The sequence below is a fragment of the Sebastes umbrosus genome, chromosome 6 (assembly GCF_015220745.1).
Source record: "Sebastes umbrosus isolate fSebUmb1 chromosome 6, fSebUmb1.pri, whole genome shotgun sequence".
NCBI classification, from domain to species: domain Eukaryota; kingdom Metazoa; phylum Chordata; class Actinopteri; order Perciformes; family Sebastidae; genus Sebastes; species Sebastes umbrosus.
In genome coordinates, this window is record NC_051274.1 from 32,875,201 (window position 1) to 32,899,555 (window position 24,355).

General features: G+C 41.2%; 1 protein-coding gene across 1 annotated transcript; it reads right to left on the reverse strand.

Annotated features, from left to right (window-relative positions):
• Positions 1-23,630, reverse strand: LOC119489943 (N-terminal EF-hand calcium-binding protein 1-like). The gene is made up of 12 exons (XM_037772994.1): positions 23,224-23,630; positions 18,984-19,008; positions 11,193-11,301; positions 8,639-8,664; positions 8,339-8,436; positions 4,592-4,850; positions 4,400-4,479; positions 2,109-2,162; positions 1,895-2,007; positions 1,694-1,771; positions 1,450-1,541; positions 1-301 (listed from the first exon to the last, which is right to left on the reverse strand). The coding sequence occupies exons 1-12, from the start codon at positions 23,353-23,355 to the stop codon at positions 273-275; spliced, it is 1,095 nt and encodes a 364-aa protein (XP_037628922.1). The 5' UTR covers positions 23,356-23,630; the 3' UTR covers positions 1-272.
• Between the last annotated feature and the right edge of the window lie 725 nt (positions 23,631-24,355).

Genomic DNA, 24,355 nt, shown 5'->3' on the forward strand with positions numbered 1-24,355 from the left:
CTTCTTGAAATAGTAGGACTTTATTCTCATTAAATTATGACTTTATTCTCGAAATCTCAGGGTTTTTTTCCCCTCAATGTGGCCCTCATACTCTGTCATATCATTTATTCTTTTTTTATAACCTCGGAGCGTAGCTTTGCAAAAAACAATCCTGGTCATGCCGTGAGGAAAAAAGTGGATATCAAAGAACAAAAGAAAAGATAAAAACGATTACGCAATCAGCTCTTCCTCCTGCTTTTAATGTGTTGAATAGCAGCAGCAGCTTTGCCCTGTCAGTTGTTGTTCATAATCCACCAAGAGGCTGTTAAATGAAACAATAATAATAAAGCGTCAATGTTTAACGCTCTAATGAGCAACAACAACAAGACTAAATATCATAATGTATTTGTACAAACATTCATTCTTGCCGATGTCTATTAAACTCCTCAACAACTCGTAACATAAAGCTATCATAATGACAGTGCATTATGGTTACACAGTACAATATGTTAAATAGGGACAGTGCAATATGTTAAATAGGGACAGTGCAATATGTTAAATAGGGACAGTGCAATATGTTAAATTGGGACAGTGCAATATGTTAAATAGGGACAGTGCAATATGTTAAATAGGGACAGTGCAATATGTTAAATTGGGACAGTGCAATATGTTAAATAGGGACAGTGCAATATGTTAAATAGGGACAGTGCAATATGTTGCATCTGTGTAATATTGGGCTATTGTCTGTGCAATATGTGCAAGACGGTAGACGGTGGGTGCAATACCTGCCATGGTGTGTGTGATAGTTTGTGCCATTATGTATGTGGACTGTGTATGTGTTGAAACATCTGTTTCTGTGGAACTGTTTCCCTGTCTTGTGTGGAATCGTTTATTATTGTTGTTGATGCTGTTTTAATTTAGGGTTTGTAACTGCAGTTGGACGGAGACCAGGGGGGACAATAAAAGTATATCTTATCTTATCTTATTTTTAGTTTTCGTTAAGAAAGCAATGGCCTCCTGAAGATTACAATTCATTATCTAATACAGTATTTCTCACACATTAAACCTGCATTATCTGTTATTTTTGGCCTCCTGGGGGCAGCGGAATAGAGCTGTACCTGTTAAGTTGCCTATTTACATTTCCAGCAGATAGAGAGCACCATTAGCATTCATTCATAGTCGTGTTTCAGGATTCTTTACCTGTTAAGCACCTAAAGTTTATTGTTTCCCACAAATGATTCCCCCAGAAAGACTCCCAGATAATCCCTTTGTATCTTGAACCACTGAAAACCCCTGTTTATTGTGTGAGACATACACATTAATATTATTCCACGAGGCCATGCTATTTTTACTTCTATTCTCACGGTTTTATTGAGAATAGTAATCATTAATTCATAAAACTATCAGCTGGATTTGTGTGAGATTTAGTGCAGGAAATAGCTTCAATAAGAGAGAGATTATAGTTTCTACCTGGGAGGAGCATGGTGGAGACCATCTCCGGCTCTTCCAGTGAGTCGATAACGCAGCGCTGGAAGGTCTTACTGATGGACGACTGCAGGTAGCTGAGAGAGGAGAGAGAGGGATGAGAAGGATGAGACTGCCGTTTGCCTCTCAGCGAAGCAGTAACGCTTCACAGAGAGCCTGTGAACAGCTTGATGTGCAAAGTAACATCTTTTTCCCCGTTTAATATGCCGTGAAGCTCCTCTGATCCTACCTCATCCAGGAGAGACGGTCCTGCCAAAATTCGTACATGATGAAGCATGATCTGTCTGGCAGGTTCTGGACTGAAACGCTAAAAATAAAAAGAGACGGAGAGAGAGAAAATGAGGGCAGCGGAGGTTATCTGTTATATGTTTGGGAAAATTGAAGTGGCTGCATCAAATCGCCCCCCGAGGCAGACAAAGAAGAGACGTACTGCAGGTTGTTTAGCTGGCTGCTGGTGGTGTCTGTGTAGATTTTAAGAGCTTGTTGAAACTGCTCCACATCCTTCTCCTTCACAGACATTTGTCTTTGGACCAGAAGTATGTTCTGGAGAGAGAGATAAAACAAATAACATCAAGAGATTAGCCTCATTTTTGAGTTTTGGTGCATACATACTAGTGTACCTATTCAGCACACGTTAGACTCACCGAATTATACGTCCCTGCCAGTGAGTCCTCTTTGAGCGGTTCAAGATGTGGACTCTGTAAATGGGGGCATAAATATATTTCAGAATCAGCAGCAGAACCGGCTCAACCGGATTCAGCTTAAAAAGAACCGCCTCTAGTTACAGTCTGTCACAAAGCATTGGCTTTCACATTATTCCTATTAACGCTCCAACAGACCCCAACAAACTGTGGTGGTTACGCTTTATTCTTGTCTGCATGGCCAAGATAAGAAAAAATAATTATTAACGTGTTAGCAGGCGAGCTCATTATCCTCGCAGCGCTGATATCTAACCTTGGAAAACGCCTCGTTTATAATTTCAGATGAATATGCAAAACTAAGAGGAGACACCCCCGGCAAAAACATAGTTCTTCATGCACTGGTCAACTTTGAGATTTTGGGCTATTTTGCTTCTATAACATTCACATTTAGCTGTTTATTTTACTACTTTGTCAATTCACGTCTGTAGATTTCTCCTAAATTCACCAATAATGCCTCATTTGCATATCAAAACATACAATTTTAGACAACTTGTAATACAAAAAATAATTGTTTTAATGTGAGTAATCAACTGGGGAAGTTTCATGGTGATATCTATTAGTTGTTTTTTTTACCCTATTCACCTGTAGTGTCTTTAAAATGTATGAAATTATATAAAACATTTCTTTAAAGGTCGTTTTTTCTCAGACTGAGTCAGAAATCTCCACTTCAGTAGCACCAAACTTCCCAGTTATATTCTTATCTATATTCTGAAGGTTTCTACACAGGGGTTTGTTCATATAGCATTCAAAGCCTGATTTATATCACATTTTATTTCTAAAAAACATTGCAAAAATAGATTTTTATTTGTATGGCTGTTTATGGAGTGATACAAAGAGATACTCCTTTTGTAAAAACCTTTGACTCTAATATGTCAACACAATGAAACAAGAATTATGAACCTGACTTTATCCAATGTTCACATTTCTGTTCTGAAAAATTATGCAAATTAGTTCATATTTATTAAGATAATGCCTCATTTGCATATCTAAACATACATATTCAGAAAACTTGTAATACAAGAAATAATTGTCCTGATGTGAGTAATCAACTGGGGAAGTTTCATGACGATATCTATTAGTTAAATATTTTACCCTATTCACCTGAGTGATTTTCACCCTAAAAGATGAATAAATACATGCAGAATAAACGCTGTGTGTCTGCAAACACACAGTAGGGCTCATATGGTCTGCTTCTGTCTGTAACAGCTGAGCCTCTGTAGAAAAACCTGATCCTCACAAAGAGCAAGCCTCACTCATGAGACAAACCCTCAGGCTGCAAATTTGACTTAAAACTGGAACTCAAACATGTCTGCATCAGGATCAGGCTGATGTGACCCTGTGGCTCCTTATTAAAAAGACATTTCAAAACAAGGCTTCTCTTCAAAATTCAGAGCTGAAATTCCTACTTTAAGACTATCTCTTAAAGGGATCATTTGTAACTTTCAGAATTGCTTGTTAACAGCGACACATGTGGCCGTTAAGTCAACGAAAGTCAGAGTCGGGCTCGCGCTTGTGCTCGCTCTAAATAGACATGAACGAGCATCGCTCAAAACAGTGAGGCGACACATGTCAGCACAATATCACTCTATATTTCAGCTGCTTGGCAGTAATGTTAGCTGACCAGACGAAGGTCTCTCCATGAATCAATGCTGATCCTAGTGTTGGCTTTTCCTGCTTCAGCAAAAGCGGGTCGGTGCCGGGGCTGAAGCAGGAAGAGAAATGTTATCGCCTCCCGACTGCGCCTGCAGGGAGACACCAGAGTTTAGGTCGGAGACGATAACGTTTCTCGCTGCGGAGGCCCGTTACTTCACAAGACACGGGAAACCTCTGTTGGTCTGGAGGAGTTGCAGCATTTATTTCTGCACAAACGTCCACTGTACATTCACTAGATATTCTCAGAGCTAAACTAACTCTTCTGCAGTGTGGAGTGTGCGCGCTTTCACGTCTAGAGGTGGAGCGAGACAGCGAGAACGCACGCTGTGTGAGTGAAGGCAGGCAGGCAGAGGAGCAGTGACTCCGGCCACACGCAAGCGCGCATGGGATCCCGACCCGGTACATTAATACGCTTAAAAAGTTTAAAGGAATAGATCAACATTTTGTGAAATACACTCATTCGGTTTCTAGATGAAAAGATCAACACGGCTCTCATGTTTGTCTGAATATGAAGCTGGAGCCAGCAGACAGTTAACTTAGCTTAGCTTAGCATAAAGACTGGAAGCACATTTTATACGAACCTCACACTCCAGTTTGTCCATGAGCTGCTCCAGTTGGTTGATCTGGGAGCCCCAGTGGTTGTCCGGCTCCACGCTGACCCCTGACCCCAGAAACACAACATCAGCAGGAAGTCTCAACCATGACAGTATATCAACGTCATGCTTTTTGTATTTCCTGTATCAGATTTACCTCCAGTATCTTAATAAACGTACCTGTGGTGAGCATGCCAGAGTACGGGTCAGTAGGGGAGAGACACATGTTCTTCTGGATGCGTCTGCCGGGGCGTTTGGCCGCCCTCTGGATCGGCAGGTCCTCGGGCTTCTTCAGTATCCTCCTCCCGGTGCAGCCCTGGTCGTGAACCGCCTCCATGGCGCAGTCCAGAGACGACTGGAGGGACTGCAGCTGGGTGGAGGTCTCCCTCAGCAGGAAGCGTGTCACAAACTGACCCAGCACTGATGAACCCTGGTACTCCTGAAAGGATGTGTGGAAAGGTAAAAAACATGAAGGACAAGAATCAGCCAGGATGTGAAGGAAAGAAATTAAAGAGGACCTATTATTTAACTACTTATTTTCAGGTGCATACTTGTATTTTGGGTTTCTACTAGGTAAAAAATATACTGCCTACTGAAGCTTTAATGATTGGAAATCCCACCAGGTGATAATGGCCTATTCCATTAGCTGTAAAGTGATATTATGATAATATATGGATGTCTAGTGCCAGTTTGCAGACGACTTTCTGAGAACTAAACGTTTCAGTGCTGTTTTATCGCCCAGATTTAGTGGATAATGAACCCGTCACCATCACCAGCGTCCTGCGGTGCGACAAAAAACAGAGTTCAGGAAAAAGAATTACAAGGAGACGTTTGAAAAATGACCAGAGAGCTCGTTGTAATCCTACGTGCTCCGTTTGTCTCAGCAGCAGACACGCTGCACTACACGGGTAATGAAGCTCGGTCCTTTTACTCAATTCATCCTCCCTTTTCTTTCTTTTTCCAGACAGAAGAGCTGCGACATCACAGCGGGTGTTTGCTTGTTATCACAACAACACAGAGTCTGTTGACTTCATCATTTCACTCTCAGGCATTATGAAAGCTTTACAAACTGGAGTTAAAAGTCTTACCCATATTTCTGCTTAAAGCTACATCATGTGAGCACCGCTATAGGATCAGTTTTTTATCTTTGGTTTAAGCAGTAACAACATAATAAGGCTGATCTCAGGGTGGCTAAAAGAGGCAGCTGCTCTTCGGGGCAAAGAATAGAATAGAATAGAATAGAATAGAGACTTTATTGTCATTGTCATTGAAAACAACGAAAAGCAGTTTAGCAACTCTTTGCAGTAAAAACAAACATTAAAAGCAACCATAAAAACATTCAATCACAAAGTACACAAATAAATAAGTGGATCATCATAAAGTGCAGGTGCCATGATTATGGTTCAGCAGCTAGTGTCCTCAGCCTTTGGGAGGGGGGGGGGGTAAAAGCTGTTTTGGAAATGAAAAATGCATGAGCTGTGTAGGAAGGAAGGCACGAGTGATGTAGAGAAAAAGACAATGTCGGAGAGGATGGATGTACAGAGAGAGGAGATAAATCAGAGAGTGTGTGTCTGAGTGAATAATAGACTGAATAAAAAAGAAACTGAAAGAGGAGATAAGAGAATCTGAAAAAAAAATGTCTGTGTTTGTGATGCAGTTCTGTGGAGGACATCTGACGTCAGATCAGTTGGACGGCTGGGGGGGTTTGTCAGCTTCAGTTACTGTCATCTACGCTCTACTATCACCCTATGTTCCCTCTCGCCATCAGTAACACCCACTTCCTGCACTGCAGTTGCTGCACATCACAGAAAACAACCTGCATCCACATCTATCTATTCATAATCCGCACCGGATCCTCTCCCCCTTCGCCAAATAGAAATAAATATTCACCAGCTGTCTTAACGTGAAAGGGTTAGCTGGGATCGATAAGAGCTGAGCTATTGATTTATGTCTTAGTGGATGTTCTCTGATGTTGATCTGGACTGTGTGTGACCTAAAACAACATGATTACAGCCCTGCATGTCGGGGGGTAGACATTTTAATCCCCCCTCTACATTTCCTGGAATACACCGTTCTGCTCCACCAGGCTTCAATGATGGGATTTCATAACGATCTAATTAGCATGTTTCACCATTTCGAAGCTGGTGATTTCTGTGTCTCGTTATCATCTGGAAATACACGTGAGAGGAGCTGTCTCTTTTGAACTGAAAAAGCATTGATCATTTCAGCTTCAAAGCCACAAATCTACAATTAGGACGGCACATACGAGTAACGACACCGCAGGTATGAAAACATGTTATGATACCGGTTACTAGTTTGAAATAAAAAGCAAGCCACATGTCGGCCAGTCTGTCCACCACTCCTATATCATATCTCAACAACTATTAGAGGGACAGCAATGAAACATGACTTCTGTGATCCCCTGACCTTTTCCTCGAGCAGTCAGCATGCTGCCGTTAGCATTTAACTACCGCCTCTCAGGGTCGTGTGTCTAGCTGGTAACCATCGATTTCTCAAAATTCTCACGAGACGGTTGTCGTCAAATAACATTTAGCGGCAAAGTGCGACCAGAGAGGACCCACAGCTAGTGCTGTTCATAATTAACTGTTTAACCGTTAACCGACATTAAGCATTTTAACCGATTAACGCTATCGGTTAAAACGGTTAAAGGGACTATTTGTAACTTTCAGAAATGCTTGTTAACAGCAACACCTGTGGCCGTTAAGTCAACGAAAGTCAGCGTCGGGCTCGCGCTTGCTCGCTCTAAATAGACATGAACGAGAATATGTCAGCTGCTTGGCAGTAATGTTAGCTGACCAGACGGAGGTCTCTCCATGAATCAATGCTGATCCTAGTTTTGGCTTTTCCTGCCTCAGCCTCTCGACCGCGGCCGGAGGGAACAGGGGAGACACCGGAGTTTTGGTCGGAGACGATAACGTTTCTCTCTGCGGAGCTCCGTCACTTCACAAGACACGGGAAACCTCTGTTGGTCTGGAGGAGCTGCAGCATTTATTTCTGCACAAACGTCCACTGTACATTCACTAGATATTCTCAGAGCTACTAACTCTTCTGCAGTGTGGAGTGTGCGCGTATGCACGTGAGGTGGAGCCAACTGTGAGTGAAGGCAGGCAGAGGAGCAGAGACTCCGGCCCTGGAGACAAAAAGCTACGGTCTCCCCCGCGTCCTGCGACCGCGGCCGACTCTGTTTAACAGACGGGCTTCACTAGATACAACTTTGCGTTTTTTGTGCTTCCCTGTAGTTTGTGTTGGAGTCTGAGTCTGAACAGCGTAGCCACACGCGAGCGCGCATGGAACACCGACCCGGATTGATTTATACGTGTAAGAAGTTACAAACAGTCCCTTTAACGAAGGAAAATTGTCCAATAATGAATGTTGCAGCTCTGCGACCTCCATAGCAATCAATAAATCTACAATACCTGCACCATCTTGTGAAATAGGACAAAATATATTGTTGTTCAGCTGTTTTCCAATAAAGCCCAATAGGATGTTAAACATAAACTGCATTACTTCCTCTTACAAAGACAAAATGCTGCCGATGTTTCTCACACTAACAAGGCCGTTTTTGTGTGGTAAGGTTCAGTGAGCTCATGTTTGAAGATGTATTGTTAGTGAGGAGAGGCAGAGGCAGTCATGCTGGGCAGTTTTCTTTTCTTCTGTATCGCCGCTGCAAGAAAGTGATCTCAAAGACCTCTGAGAGCGTTTCACATTGACAGCCGAGGAGGCACGAACAAAAAAAAAAACACAGCCTGAAAAAGTCTGAATGCACGACGGATTACAAATGTTCTCAGAGCTGTTGGAATGGATAATAGTCCTGCTGATGTCGTGCTACATTTAAATTACGTCTCTTTGTGCAAATGTCAACACAGAGGAGAGAGACGTGGAGAGGTGAAAGCCATCATCACCCACCTCTTTAGTTTTATCCATGGCCTTCAAAATGGCCACGTTCAGCTTTTCCAGAGCAGACAGGACGTTGACGTATTCCCCCAGATGTGGAGTGAAGTACTCTGGAGGAGAGGAAGATCGGTTGAGCATACTTTGTGTGTGATCAGCACAAACGTTATGGTCATCATCAGACAGCTAAAACAATGAAGCCTTGGCCTTTTGTGATACTTAAAGGTGATCTTATGTACTACTGTATGTTTACAGTTTTGAGATGGATTTTATGAGCAAAGTAAGTATAATAAAGCGAGAATAACACATAATTACCTGAGAGTTTGTCTATGTCCAGGTTGCTGTGAGGCAATGGGAAGAAGACAAAAAGAGAAAGAGATGTCATTGAGAAGCCTGAAATATTTTGGTCTTTCTTCAATTGATTTATCAAAAAAAAGTCGACGTTTCGGTCACAGGGACTTTTCTCCAGATATATCAACAATCGTAAAGAGACAGTGCGTAAATATAGCTCATAGTTACATGATAGTCCACAGCTTGTGTTGGAGGCGTCCATGAACACACGCAGAAGAGCTAACGGGTTGGCTCTTTTGTTTGTGTGAACATAGTAGACGTGATAAGTATGTGCAGGAATTGGCTTTTGAAACACTGCACCACGAAGGAGACGAAGCAAGTGGCGTGTGTGGTGTTTCTACTCGTCCTCTGATTCTTTATCTCGCGCCATCATCAGGTCAAAATGTTTCCAATACTTTGCAATACTACTGACATTCCCATCATGCATATATCATGATAAACTGAGATGGTGAACATTACACCTGTTATCATTATGCCTGCTTAACCTCATCCACTACTGTAGCATGGCTGCTTCTTGTTGTAGCTTTCCATGTGAAACAAGGAGGCACTGATTTAAACTGCTGATCACTGAGGGGCGTTTAGACGAGGCACTAAACACAAGAGCACAACTGACTTGCAACTAAACCTATAAAGGACTTTTACTGCACATAAAGTACAGTATAATGTACTAATGTATTTACATTAACATTTCAAATGTGTCCCAGTTTATATCCTGTTGCAATTATGACATAAGCTGACAGGAAGTAAACATGGACACAAGCTGTTGCCTAGCAATGCAATAGAGTGCTACAGGGATGACCCATTGACTTCCAGACGAGGGAACTGGAAGTGCTAACATGCTAACTCATTTCTGGGTTTTAGGACTCATTCCTGTAGCGCTGAAACGGTTTATAGTAATGACTTGATTTGACTAAACCAGGGGTCTGCAACCTGCGGCTCCGGAGCCACATGCAGCTCTTTAGCTCCTCTCCAGTGGCTCCCTGTGGATTTATAAAAATGGAAATGAATAACTGTTTTTTGTTTACATTTTTATTCATCATTGTTGTAGGTCTAATGTACGACGGTATGATCGAGTATTAGGGCCACATTGAGGAAAAAAATAAATCTGAGATTAATGTGATAAATTCACAGGTTTAAGAGAATAAAGTCATAATATTATAAAGTAGTAATTTTACGTGTTATTTTCTTTTTTTCTCGTAAAGTTCTGACTTTATTCTCGTAATGTTACGACTTTTTTCTCATAAAGTTCTGACTTTATTCTCGTAATATTGCGACTTTTTTCTTGTAAAGTTCTGACTTTATTCTCGTAATATTAAAACTTTTTTCTCGTAATATTATGACTTCATTCTGGAATTTTTTTCCCTCAATGTGGCCCTAATACTCCGTAGTATATTGGCACTTTGGCCCTCTCTGTATTAGACTTATTTACTATATACTTAGACTATAAACTGTGTTACCTTCATCACAATGATCAAATGTTTTGCGGCTCCAGACAGATTTTTTTTTGTTGTTTTGCCTTAAATGGCTCTTTTGATAGTAAAGGTTGCTGACTCCTGGACTAGACATTGGCATAGTAAGGCAAGATGTCTTGGAGATCATAATTAGTATATAGTATATAGTATATGAATGTTGACAGTACACAAAAAAGGGTGTAGCTAACACGAGAGGTCATTCTTCACTGAAATTGGTTGGTACTTCAGTGATGCCAACAGCAAAGGAGTGATTTCTCATTTCCATTTCATCAATGTTTTGCCAACAGACACAGCAAAGAGCTTCCTCCTTGGGTATTTTTTTTTTGCTATAATACCAGATGTTTTTTATTCTAATAAACGTTTTTCAAGTTTAAAGGGACAGTGTGTAGGATTTGGCAACATCTATGTGGTGCGGTTGCGGATTGCAACCAACTGAGTGCGTTGTTCATCTCGCTCAGAGGTCATCCCTACCGTTATAACACTACTTTAGTAGCAACGGAAGTCAGACGGCGGCCGGCGGTACCGCGGTTTTGCACTCTGCGGCTCACGTTACCGCAGTTTAACAAGCGTGTCGGAGAACTACGGCGGTCTTCAGGTAATTAAAAACGCGATCAGTGTTTGGTTTGTCTGTTCTGGGCTACTGTAGAAACAAGGTGGAGCACCATGGAGATATGAAGGGCTCATTCTAAGCTAACAAAAACACAACGATTATTAGTTTCAGGTGATTACACTCTAATGAAAACATAGTTATGAATATTATATTCCATTTCTGCTAATAGATCCCCCGAAATGTTATACACTGTTCCTTTAATGTGAGCCGGTGGCACAAATTGTTGTTGTTTTGCATCTTTAATAATCTTATTTGTGCTCATCAGTGTGCAAACAGAGTGCTGCAGACTCCAGAATTAAGGCCCTCTGAGGAATATTGACATAATCTTCAGTGAAGTGAGGTGATGACATCTCGCTGCCAGGCAGCCGGAGAGCAGGATGCGGCTACAGATGGCAGCGGTGTTGGAGGACGTCCAAAAGAGAAGATGTGAGCTTACTCTGTCTGCTGCCTGTCGATGGAGCCGTACAGCTCCTGCATCTGGTCGTCAGTGAGGATGCCGTCGGTGAAGTACGACTGGAACTCCTCCAAGGACAGCTTCCCGTCGTCTGAAAGGAGACAAACCGTTAAGATTACTCCTCGTGGATGCATGAAAGGTTTTTATCAGCTTAATGAAGAGTTTCTCCATTATTCAACATAATGTTACAAGGATACTTGTACAAATTAATTCCAGTGATAACCTCAGAGGTGCTGCTGCGAATGAAAATATTTCACATCAGTAGTCCCAAAAATCTGTCTTTATTTAGCTTTAAAAACCTCCGTCAAGGACAAAACCACACTTAGAGGTCTTTCCCATAAAATAAAGTTGGCAGTAATTTCCTCCATTACTGCAGCATCTGATTATTTGCTAGTGATGTGATACAGCTGGAAATCCAATTTCTGCTCTTAGGAGTAATAACGACCTAATTGAGCGCCGCATTTTCTTTTTTTAACGACACCACACCTCGCTGCTGAAACCTGATGAATAATTTAGCCACCCATTCGATTTCTGCAACAATTCTCATTTAATAATTTTGCAACAATCACATCCAGTTTGCACATCTTATACCAGAGTGTGTTAACACAAAGACAAGTGTGTGCTGAAGGTAAGCACAGTCCGCCCCTCATTAGCAGCGTGTGTCGCTGCAGGGTTCCTGAGGAAACTGTGAGGAAAGGATTGAGGGCTAGTTTGAGTAGTCAGAGCAGAGCTTACTTAGCGGAATAATTTCAGATGGTGATGAGATCTCGCCTCCATCTCTGTAAGCACCGAAACCTTTTGAGACCCGGCTCTCAGATCCCCGCCAGGCAACGGAGCTCAGACTGATAGGCCTGAGCCAACAGTAAATCACATCATCTGTTATGTTTGCGAGAACTGTTTTGACTTGTTGCCAGCTCACATAGTGGATGGATCTGGACGCGGTGCAGCAAAAGGCTTGCTAGCAAAAAAAAATGACAAATTCCCAGAAGAGATTTGGCTTCTGATTTCAGCAAGTTGTGTTCAGTGTTTATAAAGTTGCATCAATGTAGAAAGTGTTTTACATTGTTTTGTTGTTAATCCTTACATACTGATCACACCATTAAAGGGATAGTTTGGGTGTTTTGAAGTAGGGTTGTATGAGGTACTTATCCATAGTCGGTGTATTACCTACAGTAGATGATGGTCAGCACGCCTCCAGGTTGGAGAAACAGACAGGAGTACCGACACAGAAGGAAAGCAATGTACTGCGGCGTTAGGGGGCTAACGATAGAGGGCCCGTCCAAAAAGGTCAGTGTACCCCCTCGGCTGAATTCTCTCCTGACAAAAAAAAACTAAACTGAAATACTTTTACAGCTATTAGGGATGTTAATAATTAACCATTTAACCATTAACCGACATTAAGCAATTTAACCGATTAACGCTATCGGATAAAACGGTTTAAAGAAATATTAATAATTTAATTAAAAAGCTGAGCGGCTCAGAGGAGCGGCTCGTATCTTTAAGGAGAAAAGTTGGTCCACCTTAACAGCCCACCTTAAGAGGCGGAGCCGGAGTTGCAGGACACAGGCAGTTGGCTCCGGTCTCCGGCTCGCTTGAGCGGAGCGGAGGAGTTGTAGTTTCGTAGCATTTATTCACCGACAAATAAACTGTACACACACTGCTACACCTACATTCACATCTAGAACGCCATCAACAACCTCACACTCACCGCCGCCACACACACACGCGGTCTGCTGGAAACTCGCTAAAGTTACGCAGACTACGTGTGGCGGCGGCGAGCACGAAGCCTCCGGTAATGCTAGAGCTGCTAACGTAGCACAAATACACACACTGTTTGTTGGAGACTTTTACTGGGAAAAAGGCTGCATGTCCGCGACACTACACGCAGCATCGTAGCTGCCAAGTTAACGCTCCCGGACGTTGAACTGGGGACTCCCGTCAATGAGTATCTGTTGTGCTCCTGCAGCTGGCGCACCGCTGCATGCGAGGCACACATCTTGTCAGTTAACAGTTAATAAATAATTAATGGAAGGACTTAAAACTGCAATACAAAATAAAGCACAAAACAGTGATAGTTTTACATTAGGAAACAACTACGACATGTACTGTATTTAGGCTTTCAATGCGACGCGACGTGACGCGACGAAGCGCAGCGCAGAACTTCTGTCGGACGCCCTGCTCCTATTTTTTCTGTCGCTTGCGTTGAGAGCTCCGCAACATGGAAGAGGAACAGCTGATTAGTTTAGATAAAATGAGCCGTCAGTGCCGCCGACAGCGGGAGAAAACCGGGTCGTAGATGAGGATATTAACTTGATTATTGCCACATTGAGCACAAGCACTGACGCTCGCAGTTATGTCCTAGCGTTCACTTTAACTTAAACTTTATTACGAGCTACCTTGTGTCAAAAAAAATAACAGCCACCTCACTTTTTGCTTCGCTTTACTCTGCTCCTGTGCGTTAACTCCTGTCCGTTTCTCCAAACTAGGGGTGTGCCGACCGTCATCTACTGAAGGTAATACACTGACTCACAGTGAGTGGATATGAAACTCACACAACCCCACTTAAAAACAGCTGAACTGTCCCTTTAATATGGAAATCTGTGTGTTTACTGAACATGTTGTTGTGGTCTGGCTATGATAAACCTCAGATGGAAGATGAAGCTATTAGCTCCCTTTTTAAACTTCCTTGTGAAGAAATCTTCTCTCCACACAATGTAGGAGTAAACACAATCTGTTGCACCTCTGACTCACTCTCCAGCCTTCTCCATCAGAACCACTTCAGTGTAGATTCACACCCAATTAGACACCCAAAAAACAAGTTACAGTGCGGCTCAGATGGCACGTTTGCTGTTTCTCAGAGAGTGGAGCAGCCGTGGTGGATCGGTTGAGCTTCTAGCTGTACAGACAGTGTTTGTCTCATGAGCTAAAGGACGGTAATCTGTGCAGCATGTGCTCGGAAGATTAATGATTTCTTTCCAAATGTCATCAGTGAGACTCTCCTCAACTGAAAATCACACAGCATTGTACTGTAGGTTGTTTCAAACACTTTAAAGGTCCCATATCATGCTCATCTTCAGGTTCATACTAGTATTTTGGGTTTCTACTAGAACATGTTTACAATGTTCAAAAAACATGATTTTTCTCATACGGTCTGTCTGAATATACCTGTATTTACCCTCCGTCTGAAACGCTCCATTTTAGCACATTTCAACGGAATGGCAACGGAATGACAATGGAATTGCGTTGCTAGGCAACAGTTTGGATCCATGTTTACTTCCTGTCAGCTGATGTCATTAACAAACACTGCAACAGGAAATAAACCTGGACACATTTAGTATGTTTACGTTTAAAACTTTGAAATGGTCTAAATATTGTAGATTTGTGACATCACAAATGGACAGAGATCCTAACGGTTTGTTTCAAACGCACAGGCTCTGAATACGGGCTGTGTGTATTTCTTCGTATATTGATTGTTTAGATACTTTCCCAGTATTTATATATATCACTTAAACCTGCTTTATAATATAAAAGACATGAAAAAAATCTCACTTTTTACAATATGGGACCTTTAACATTACATGTTTTCTGGCCATGCAATAATGATTGTTGTCTCCTGAAGTAGAGAGTGATGCTTATAGCTTTTAACTCCCTAAACCTGAACCATAACTGGATCATGAAATGGTCACAGGGGATCGTTTTAGAAGGCGATTACGAACGTTTATGTTGGAGGATTTGTTGGATTAGTTCGTCAAACAATAATTTTAATAGTCGTTTAACCATTTTTGTCAAATATGACCAAAACATTTGTCGCTTCCTGGTTCTCAAATGTGACGCCCTTTTCTGTTTTGTATCAATCAGTTATAAAAACGAATCGATGGTTGTAGATGTAGCTGTCTTGTGGACATTTGTATTTACCTTACATATGTATAAAAATGCCAGTATAAGAGCAGACTAGGGCTGCAACTAATAGCGCAGTGGTGGCGTTTTTGCGTTGTGTCTGAAAGGACCTTCAGTGAGTGAGAAATGGAGAGAACTAAGAGAAAGAAATACTGAAGCGGGGGCAAAAAATTAATCAATCAATAATAACTGATGAATATGAGCCTCGTTTATACCAGAGAATCACATCAGAGGGGCGAATTATTCAGTTTTCTTTCCTGAGAATTAAAAGTAAAATTAAAAGTAGGCCTATTTACCATAAAAATGCTGTTACAGTGTACTTATTATTTGGATATTTTCAGACACCGCACTACAAGGCACCGTGACTGCAAGCCACCAGAATGCAGGAAACAAAGTCTCTGAAACTAAATTTTTCCCTTTGGTTTTGAAATCCTTTTTTTTTGAGGTCTCAAGGTTGGCAAGTATGTTTAAAACTGATAGCTCTGTCAGCATGTTTGCCCTTTTTGGCTGGACCGCAGAGGGCCAGCCCTACAATCACAGAAGTCTGTCACTGAGTGATGAAGTTCCTGATTAAGTATTTTAATTAGCCTTAGTTTTAATGGAAACTGTTTTTTAATATAATGAAAATAAATAAAGTAAAACAATACTGGTCCATGTTAAAACAATGGCCTTTTGACAAATAAGTTTTCAGCCCACATAATGACACTTTGGTCTGTTTGTTATGAAAGTCTCCTGAGGGGCAAATCTAATTGCTTACTTATCAGTGTTTTTCACGCCTGCCATTGTTTTTTTTCCTGATGACAAATCAGAGCTGCGTCATATCATCTTTAAAATCCCTGTGCACATCTCTGAGCTGCAGCATAAACTAATCTCAGCACAGCGCTAGTGAGTAAAAGCCCTCAGCATCTACTTCATATTCTTGCAGATCCTCATTACAATAGCATGGAGGAATAAGAGTGCAGTTGGTTGGTAGCCAGCCCTCATTACGTGGTGAATCTGCAGTGCTCGAGGCGTATCATGGCAGCCCACTCAGCACTGATTGGTAGGAGGCACTTTGCTCCGTGGTGCACGACTCGGTGAGTTCGTGAAGACGAGGAGAACCAAACGGAGCTCGGCTGCTATGTTGAAGATAGCTACCACAAACGTACACTTTATCTCCCTTCTTCCTACAAAGAGGGAGAAATATAAAAGCTTTGTGTGAGTGCTGGAGGGCGGCGGGTAGAGAGAGAGAGAGAAAGAACACGAGGAGCAGACTCACAAAAATAATATGAATTCTTTACTCACTAGAAATGCAGTTAACATGTATTTCTATTTAAATGTGTTTTCAGCCGCTGTGTTCTTCACAAAGACGAGACACAACCTGAAGAAATAAAAACCCACCCACCCTTTCCTTCTATTTTGTCACAACAGCCACAAAGAAAAGACGTCTTTTTAGGGCTCTTTCATAATTCACAAACTGATCTTTTTTTGCATCTGAATATCTCAACGCGAGCAGTGAGGCGCCCCGGACGACCCCGGCGGTACACGTTACATCACCTGCTCTTATGCAACACATTAACCGTCCTCCTGAGGGGGGAACTGATCAGTGTTCATCAATACTCTACATGCATTAATCTCTTGCCCCTCTTTTTGCATTTTACGTTCCATTAAACGGAAGTTGCAGCGCATGAATAAAAAATTAAGAGCAGAAACATTTTTCCAGTTTGTCAGCGCTGTTTTTTTTCATGCAGAGCTGGATGTTCTGTGTTTTCCCCGGAGATGGTGGTGGTGGTGGGGAGGGCTTCCTTTGAAGCAAAGAGCTGATTTAAATGTAACACTGAAACACATTAATCAAATGTAACAGTGACACGGTTGCAGAGAGAATATATTAAAAGCACATTAGGTGCAAGTCTCCAGTGAATTTGTGGCCTTTTGGAGTTAACCCCTTAAAACTCTACTTTGTCTTTCAGTAGTTGTTGCGGGCTGAGTTTCCAAGCTAGTGAAGATACTATTATCATGTGAAACTAGAAAAACCTGAAGAATCTTTTGGTACAAACCATGTCATAATAGCTTGTCGGGAAGATACTCTTGACCTCTGACCTCCAGATATGTGAATGTAAATGGGTTCTATGGGTACCCACGAGTCTCCCCTTTACAGACATGCCCACTTTATGATAATCACATGCAGTTTTCCTGGATGCAGTATAAATGTGTTATTTTCTCCTATTCTAAAATATTGTATTTGAATATTTCTGCATGCTGGGGTCCCTAAACAGTCTTTGAATTACATGAATTGGGTATCACTGTAAAGTTGAGACTCTTGTGGCTCCAATGAGCCCAACTGTATTCATGTGTGATGATGTTAGTCCCCATAGGAGACATTTCATTTTAGTGAAACCATTTTCTTTAAAACTTGACCTCACTGTATAAAATGACCTGTGGTGACCTCTAGGATAATCACAGCCTCATGAAACTTTACAGCCACAAACTAGAGACCTAGAGCATTCAGAGGATGGATGGATCAAACTAGAGACCTAGAGCATTCAGAGGATGGATGGATCAAACTAGAGACCTAGAGCATTCAGAGGATGGATGGATCAAACTAGAGACCTAGAGCATTCAGAGGATGGATGGATCAAACTAGAGACCTAGAGCATTCAGAGGATGGATGGATCAGACTAGAGACCTAGAGCATTCAGAGGATGGATGGATCAAACTAGAGACCTAGAGCATTCAGAGGATGGATGGATCAGACTAGAGACCTAGAGCATTCAGAGGATGGATGGATCAGACTAGAGACCTAGAGCATTCAGAGGATGGATGGATCAAACTAGAGACCTAGAGCATTCAGAGGATGGATGGATCAAACTAGAGACCTAGAGCATTCAGAGGATGGATGGATCAGACTAGAGACCTAGAGCATTCAGAGGATGGATGGATCAAACTAGAGACCTAGAGCATTCAGAGGATGGATGGATCAAACTACAGACCTAGAGCATTCAGAGGATGGATGGCTTTTACTAGCTAGACTGACAATAAGGGAGTTTCTGAGCAGTTTACATAACAGAAGTGCTCGCCATCCAATCACCAAAAAATTCAATTCTTGCAGAAATCTCCAAACGTCAAAAGTTTTTGATCCCACATCACAGCATGGCTTTTTCTATGATGTTCCTCGAGGTCTTGGTGTCTTAATGTGGTATTTTGGAGGGACTATTGATCATTTTTTATCAATTCTCAAGTGGTAAAAATGGTCAAATTTAGCATAGAATCCAAAAATTGCTGCAACAACTTATGAGACATAGTAGAGCATCAAATACTTCGATCATAATGTTCTAAACCCTTAATTGATTAATTCCTTTATTATTATATTTCTTATTAAAGACTAGAACAACTTGACACACACAGTGCTGAGCTGCATCTCAAATTAATCTCCCAGCTTTCAGATGACGTGAACCACTTCTATGGGACATCTACTGTTGACTATTTATCTCCAACTGAACATCATCTTACCCCTCTAAAAGAATAGGGTGAATTGGTGAGGGGTTAAAAATGTATTTTTCCACTGAGGCCACACAGCAGGAATACTACAGGTTACATATGTTACAGTCTCACTGAGGACGTATCACGCTGAGATGAGCACTGTACGGCGAGCGGCTGCATCGAAGGAGGTCATCCTGTCACATCCCATCACATCCCGAAACCAAAAGGATGCAGCTGCACCTGTTATTTATATCTCCTCTCTCTGCTCGGATCTCTCAAGGATGGCAGTAAAACAGAAAGATCCACCTCATGATGAATCTCCTCAGAGACAACACAGTCTGAACGGAGCCATCAAAGCTGTACAGTATAGTTGAGTTTTAATTATAATCTAATTAGCTGCGTGTTTTGCTTACTCACCATTTTTGTCTGCCCGGCGGAATATCTGTAATAAGAGGAGAAGATCATGTTGTTTAGGTTTTGGTGACTGGAACATATTACAAAAAGACAACGTCAAGTTTTGAGCAATTACGAGGAAGAACAGCGCAGTGAAGCGATCCATCAGTATAAGAACTGTTTTTATCCTCTTTTTTTTATGCACAGGAGAACATTTAAGAGGAGCTGCGATTTCCACATTTCAATAACAAAAGAGACATGGCAGGAAATGAAAACGCTGACATTTATGTGAACCCCTGAGGAGCTCAGGAATAATAGCTTTTATGTCGTGTTTTTATTTTCTCCGCGGGCATCGAGAACTGTTTCCCTGGTTTTGTGCAAAAACCTGCGAGCAGGAAGTCAGCCGTCCTTTGTGTTCATTGATTTATGCTGTGAACACGGTAATAACATCATCACTGATATCTTCAACCTCGTCTCTGTGTAACACCGAACCTGTGAGTGGTGGGATCCGTTGGTGGAGTGTGAGATCAGAGTGGCACCTCTTTCATTTCAGAATGGGTTTTTTATTCCGCTCAATCACCCTGTGTGGACCGTATCTACAGTCTATGGTGTGGACCAATAGAGTCCACTGCTGGTTGATTAACTGTGCACTCACACCCAGCTGTCACCTCTCGAGCACATCAGAGCGTGAAGGCCTGGACACGCTCTGCTCTCAGCCCCATTTTTTAACAACGTCTCCTCCATTCAAGACACATCTACCGATCCTCAAAGAGATCAATACGAGAGAGAGAATGATACTCAACGTCTGTACAGAATTAGACTTCATATCTCAGGAAACTGGAAAACGTTCGACCTTTATGGTCCAATTCAGAGTGCACTTAAAGGACTAGACCAGTGTGAACATTTAACATGTTTGCTGACCATTTTTGAATTGGTCGGTGCCCTTCGGCATCGGAGACCGGCGCACGGGGTATCCCTCATGCGTTACTTTTGGACGGACCAAGGACGGTGTGTCAAGATACGCTCGTTACATGCATAGTGTCCTTTCAAAATAAACTTCCGTTTTCACAGGAAGTTAGGTTTAAGCAACACAACCACTTAGTTAGGGTTAGGAAAACAGTCGTGGTTGACATTAACTTCACTGACTAGCGACTCACGTGATTCCGGATACTAAGGATACCAATGACTTGTGACTAGCGACTCACGTGACTCACAGGGCTGATGATACTAACGAGTCATGTGACTAAAGACTGACATGACTCACGGGACTGACGATACTAACAATACTAACGACTCGTGACTAGCGATTCACGTGACTCATGGGACTAACGATACTAATGATACATGACTAACAACTCATGTGACTCACAGGGCTGACGATACTAACGAGTCATGTGACTAAAGACTCACGTGACACACGGGACTGACGATACTAACGACTCGTGACTAGAGACTCACGTGACACACGGGACTGACGATACTAACGACTCGTGACTAGAGACTCACGTGACACACGGGACTGACGATACTAACGACTCGTGACTAGAGACTCACGTGACACACGGGACTGACGATACTAACGACTCGTGACTAGAGACTCACGTGACACACAGGACTGACGATACTAACGACTCGTGACTAGAGACTCACGTGACACACAGGACTGACGATACTAACGACTCGTGACTAGAGACTCACGTGACACACGGGACTGACGATACTAACAACTCGTGACTAGAGACTCATGTGACACACGGGACTGACGATACTAACAACTCGTGACTAGAGACTCACGTGACACACGGGACTGACGATACTAACGAGTCATATGACCAATGACTGACGTGACTTACAGGGCTGACTTTACTAACGGTACTAACGACTCGTGACTAGCGACTCACGTGACTCACGGAAATGACAATACTAATGATACTAACGACTTGTGACTAGCGATTCACCTGACTCACGGCACTGACAATATTAACGATACTAACGACTCGTGAATTGCGACTCACGTGACTCATGGGACTAACAATTCTAATGATTCATCACTAACGACTCATGTGACTCACAGGGCTGACGATACTAACGATACTAACAACTCGTAACTAGCGAGTCATGTGACTCGGAACTGACGATACAGACGAGTCACATGGTCAAAGACTGACGTGACAGAATAAGTCAATGTTACTTTTAGTTTAAGTATAAGTATGTTAAGTTATTATCTATTGATGTAGTCGGTTATATTTTTGATTCATCTGATAATCTGTCAGTTTTGGAGCTCTGTAAAAAAGCCCAAAAACTATTTTGCTCTCCTCTCCTGTTTCTGTCAATGTGAAGTCAGCTACAGGGGAGCTTTTCCAGCTGTTATTCATGTCGACTGTAAGTCGTGATCTCAAGTATAAAGGATAGTGAATGCACTAAACCGTGGAAAACAACTGATATGTGCCTTTAACACCTCCGGACTGACGAGCAGCAGTCGTGATGACTTTCGGATGCAGGTGATGAGACCTGGAGGCTGCACCGCCATCACTGTCACATCTGCTAAAAAAACGGAGAAGAAGTGCTGATGCAAGCATTCCTGTCTAAAAGACACCTCAGTGAGGCAGCCGCCGGGGGGAGCTGCTCCATAAAATCTGGGAAACAAATTGAGAGCAATAAACATCGGCTCTGAGGGAACCTGAGGAGGAGATTGACTTTATTCCTCCTTTGTGCTGTTAAGTGGGAGGTTGGTGAAGCTCATCCCACAGAGCCGATGGAAGATCTACTAAAAGCAGTATTAGCTACAGGAGGGGTGCTGCTCGGTTGAGATTTATATCCATCCGTCTCCTATTGAACACAATAAAACTAGAACAGTCTGTTAAATCAAACAATGGGTCCTTCAGCTTGTCTAAACAAGAGAGACGGAGACAAAATAAAGGACACAAAAAGCCTCCTCAAGTCTAAGAGAGCTGTAATGAGTCTGCGTAAAAGCACAATGAGGCTCAATTTTCTCTAAAAAAAACAGCAGATATGTGTGTTTAGTTGTTATGAAGACTGAGGAATATAAGAGAAAAGAATCAGTGCAGGTCAATGACAGTTCAGTTCAGCCTTTCAGTAATCACTCTTTTAATTTCCGCAGCTATTAAAGAATAAACACCCACTGTATTACGTATAATGGGTTCAGAGAAGAAAGAAAGGTTGGGCCGGAGAGAGAACGGATGCTAAGTGCATTTAAACCAAAATGCGTACTCGCTGCAGTCTAATGTTCCTCCTCGCTGGCCAATAATCTGCCTCGAGGAAACTGGAGAATTTCATTTACAGCCAGCTGACTTCCTGACAGCTGGGAAATGATGCTGCTAAAAACACTGTCTTGTATTTGTGTCCAGGCTCCAAAACATAAAGCAATGATTTGGAAATATATACTGTGTTTTTTTATATGGAGGGATCATCTGCTGCAAGAAGAACCAGAGTTAGAGAACATTTCTGTGCACGTAAATCCAATTCCTCTGTCAACTGTGCAAGCAATACCTCCGATTAAATAATTCAAAAATCTATTTTTATGTTTCTGTTTGCTGTGTGAAGGAAAGGCTGCACATTAAAGATTCATACCATTTTATATAGACACCATTAAGGCTGCACAATAAATCAATTTTTTATCGAAATCGCAATATGGCCTTTTGTAGTATTTGTTAAAAATCACAGTGAGATATGTGTCAAAATACCATTTTAAATTAAATATTGTCGACTTAAGAAAACATCTTTGCTTGGTATAGATCCCTGCAAAAATTACACCATAATCATTTTAATGTTTTTCAATGAGAATAATGATAAAAATGCAAAATCACTCAAAATAATTGCATTAAGATATTTTTTTCAGCCCTACACACTATGCATCTTGGGTAAAACCAATGCCATGAGCCTCATTATCATATAAAATATGTAAAACAACCTTATTAAAACAACTATAATGCTTTGCAGGTCAGACAAAATGTGTATGTCAGATGACTCTCTGTTGTCATTCATGCACTAATGGGCATGCACTCACCTTTGTTACATAATAGAGCTGCTGCTGCTGCTGCACATCAAGCAGGATGTGAATGGAGGAGGCTCAGAATAAACCATTCATAAAGAGCAGAATGAAGGTCGGTGGATTATTACTCATAATGCACCTTTATGTGGATACAATCATGCATAAAAATAACCAAACTGGTTTTAATGAGGGTTGATAAAAGCTATAAAGAAAGCAATTAAACATGAGATATAAAAAAAACAGTGTACTTACATCATGGAACAGAGGGATGCCTTGGTTCTGGTTCTGGTTCTGGTTCTGGTTAAGCTGCTCCTGCTGTTTCCTCAAGTGTTCGTGCTTTGCAGACTGAAGACACATGGTGATCAGCTCTGTGCAGGCCAACATCTTGATGCTTTCGATATGATTCCTGTTGTTTGATATAAATAATGATGTGTTGATCCTGCTCCTTTGTGTTTGCTGGGAGGGGTTGTGTCCTTGTCAGGGTTGGATGTTGGATGGAGGATGAGATGGACCCAGCCTCTCTGCCTGCCTGCTGTCAGCCTCCTGCACACGACATCAGCTGAACTGACTCCTCCTCTTCTACACCAACCAGAACCAGCAGCAATTCATAAAATGCTCCATCTGCTGGTGAGAACACACACACATAGTGACACATACTGACACATACTGACACACACACTCAGATAAAGACAGTTTTATAGACAACAGCTAAACAAAAGAAGCTCCAGCTGACAGCCAGTATTTATCTCCTGATATTTTAATTATAGACTTGCACTGTAATCAGTAATCAATATCCCAATTATATTAAACAAATTAATTTTAACTTCATCATGGATATCATGTTAACAGATTTAACATTCATCTTTGAGGGCTGAAATTTAATTAAATTACTATTAAATTAATAATAACATTTTTTTTATTGAATTTTAACATAAAAACAAATAAAAATGCAATCTTTAACCAAGTACTAATAATTAATACTTAAATAAATGTAAATATATATGTATAATAAAACTAAAATAATTAAATTATTAGATAAACTAATAATTAATACTTGAATAAATGTTAAAATATATATATTATGAAAATAAATAGATAAAGTAATAGATAAACTAATAATTAATACGTAAATAAATGTAAATATATATATATAATAAAACAAAAATAATGGAAATAAATAGATCAAGTAATAGATAAACTAATAATTAATACTTAAATAAATGTAAAAAAAAGATATAATAAAACAATAATAATGAAAATAAATAGATAAACTTATAGATAAACTAATAATTAATACTTAAATAAATGTAAAAAAATATATATAATAAAACAATAATAATGAAAATAAATAGATAAAAAAACAAAATACTATACAGATAGATAG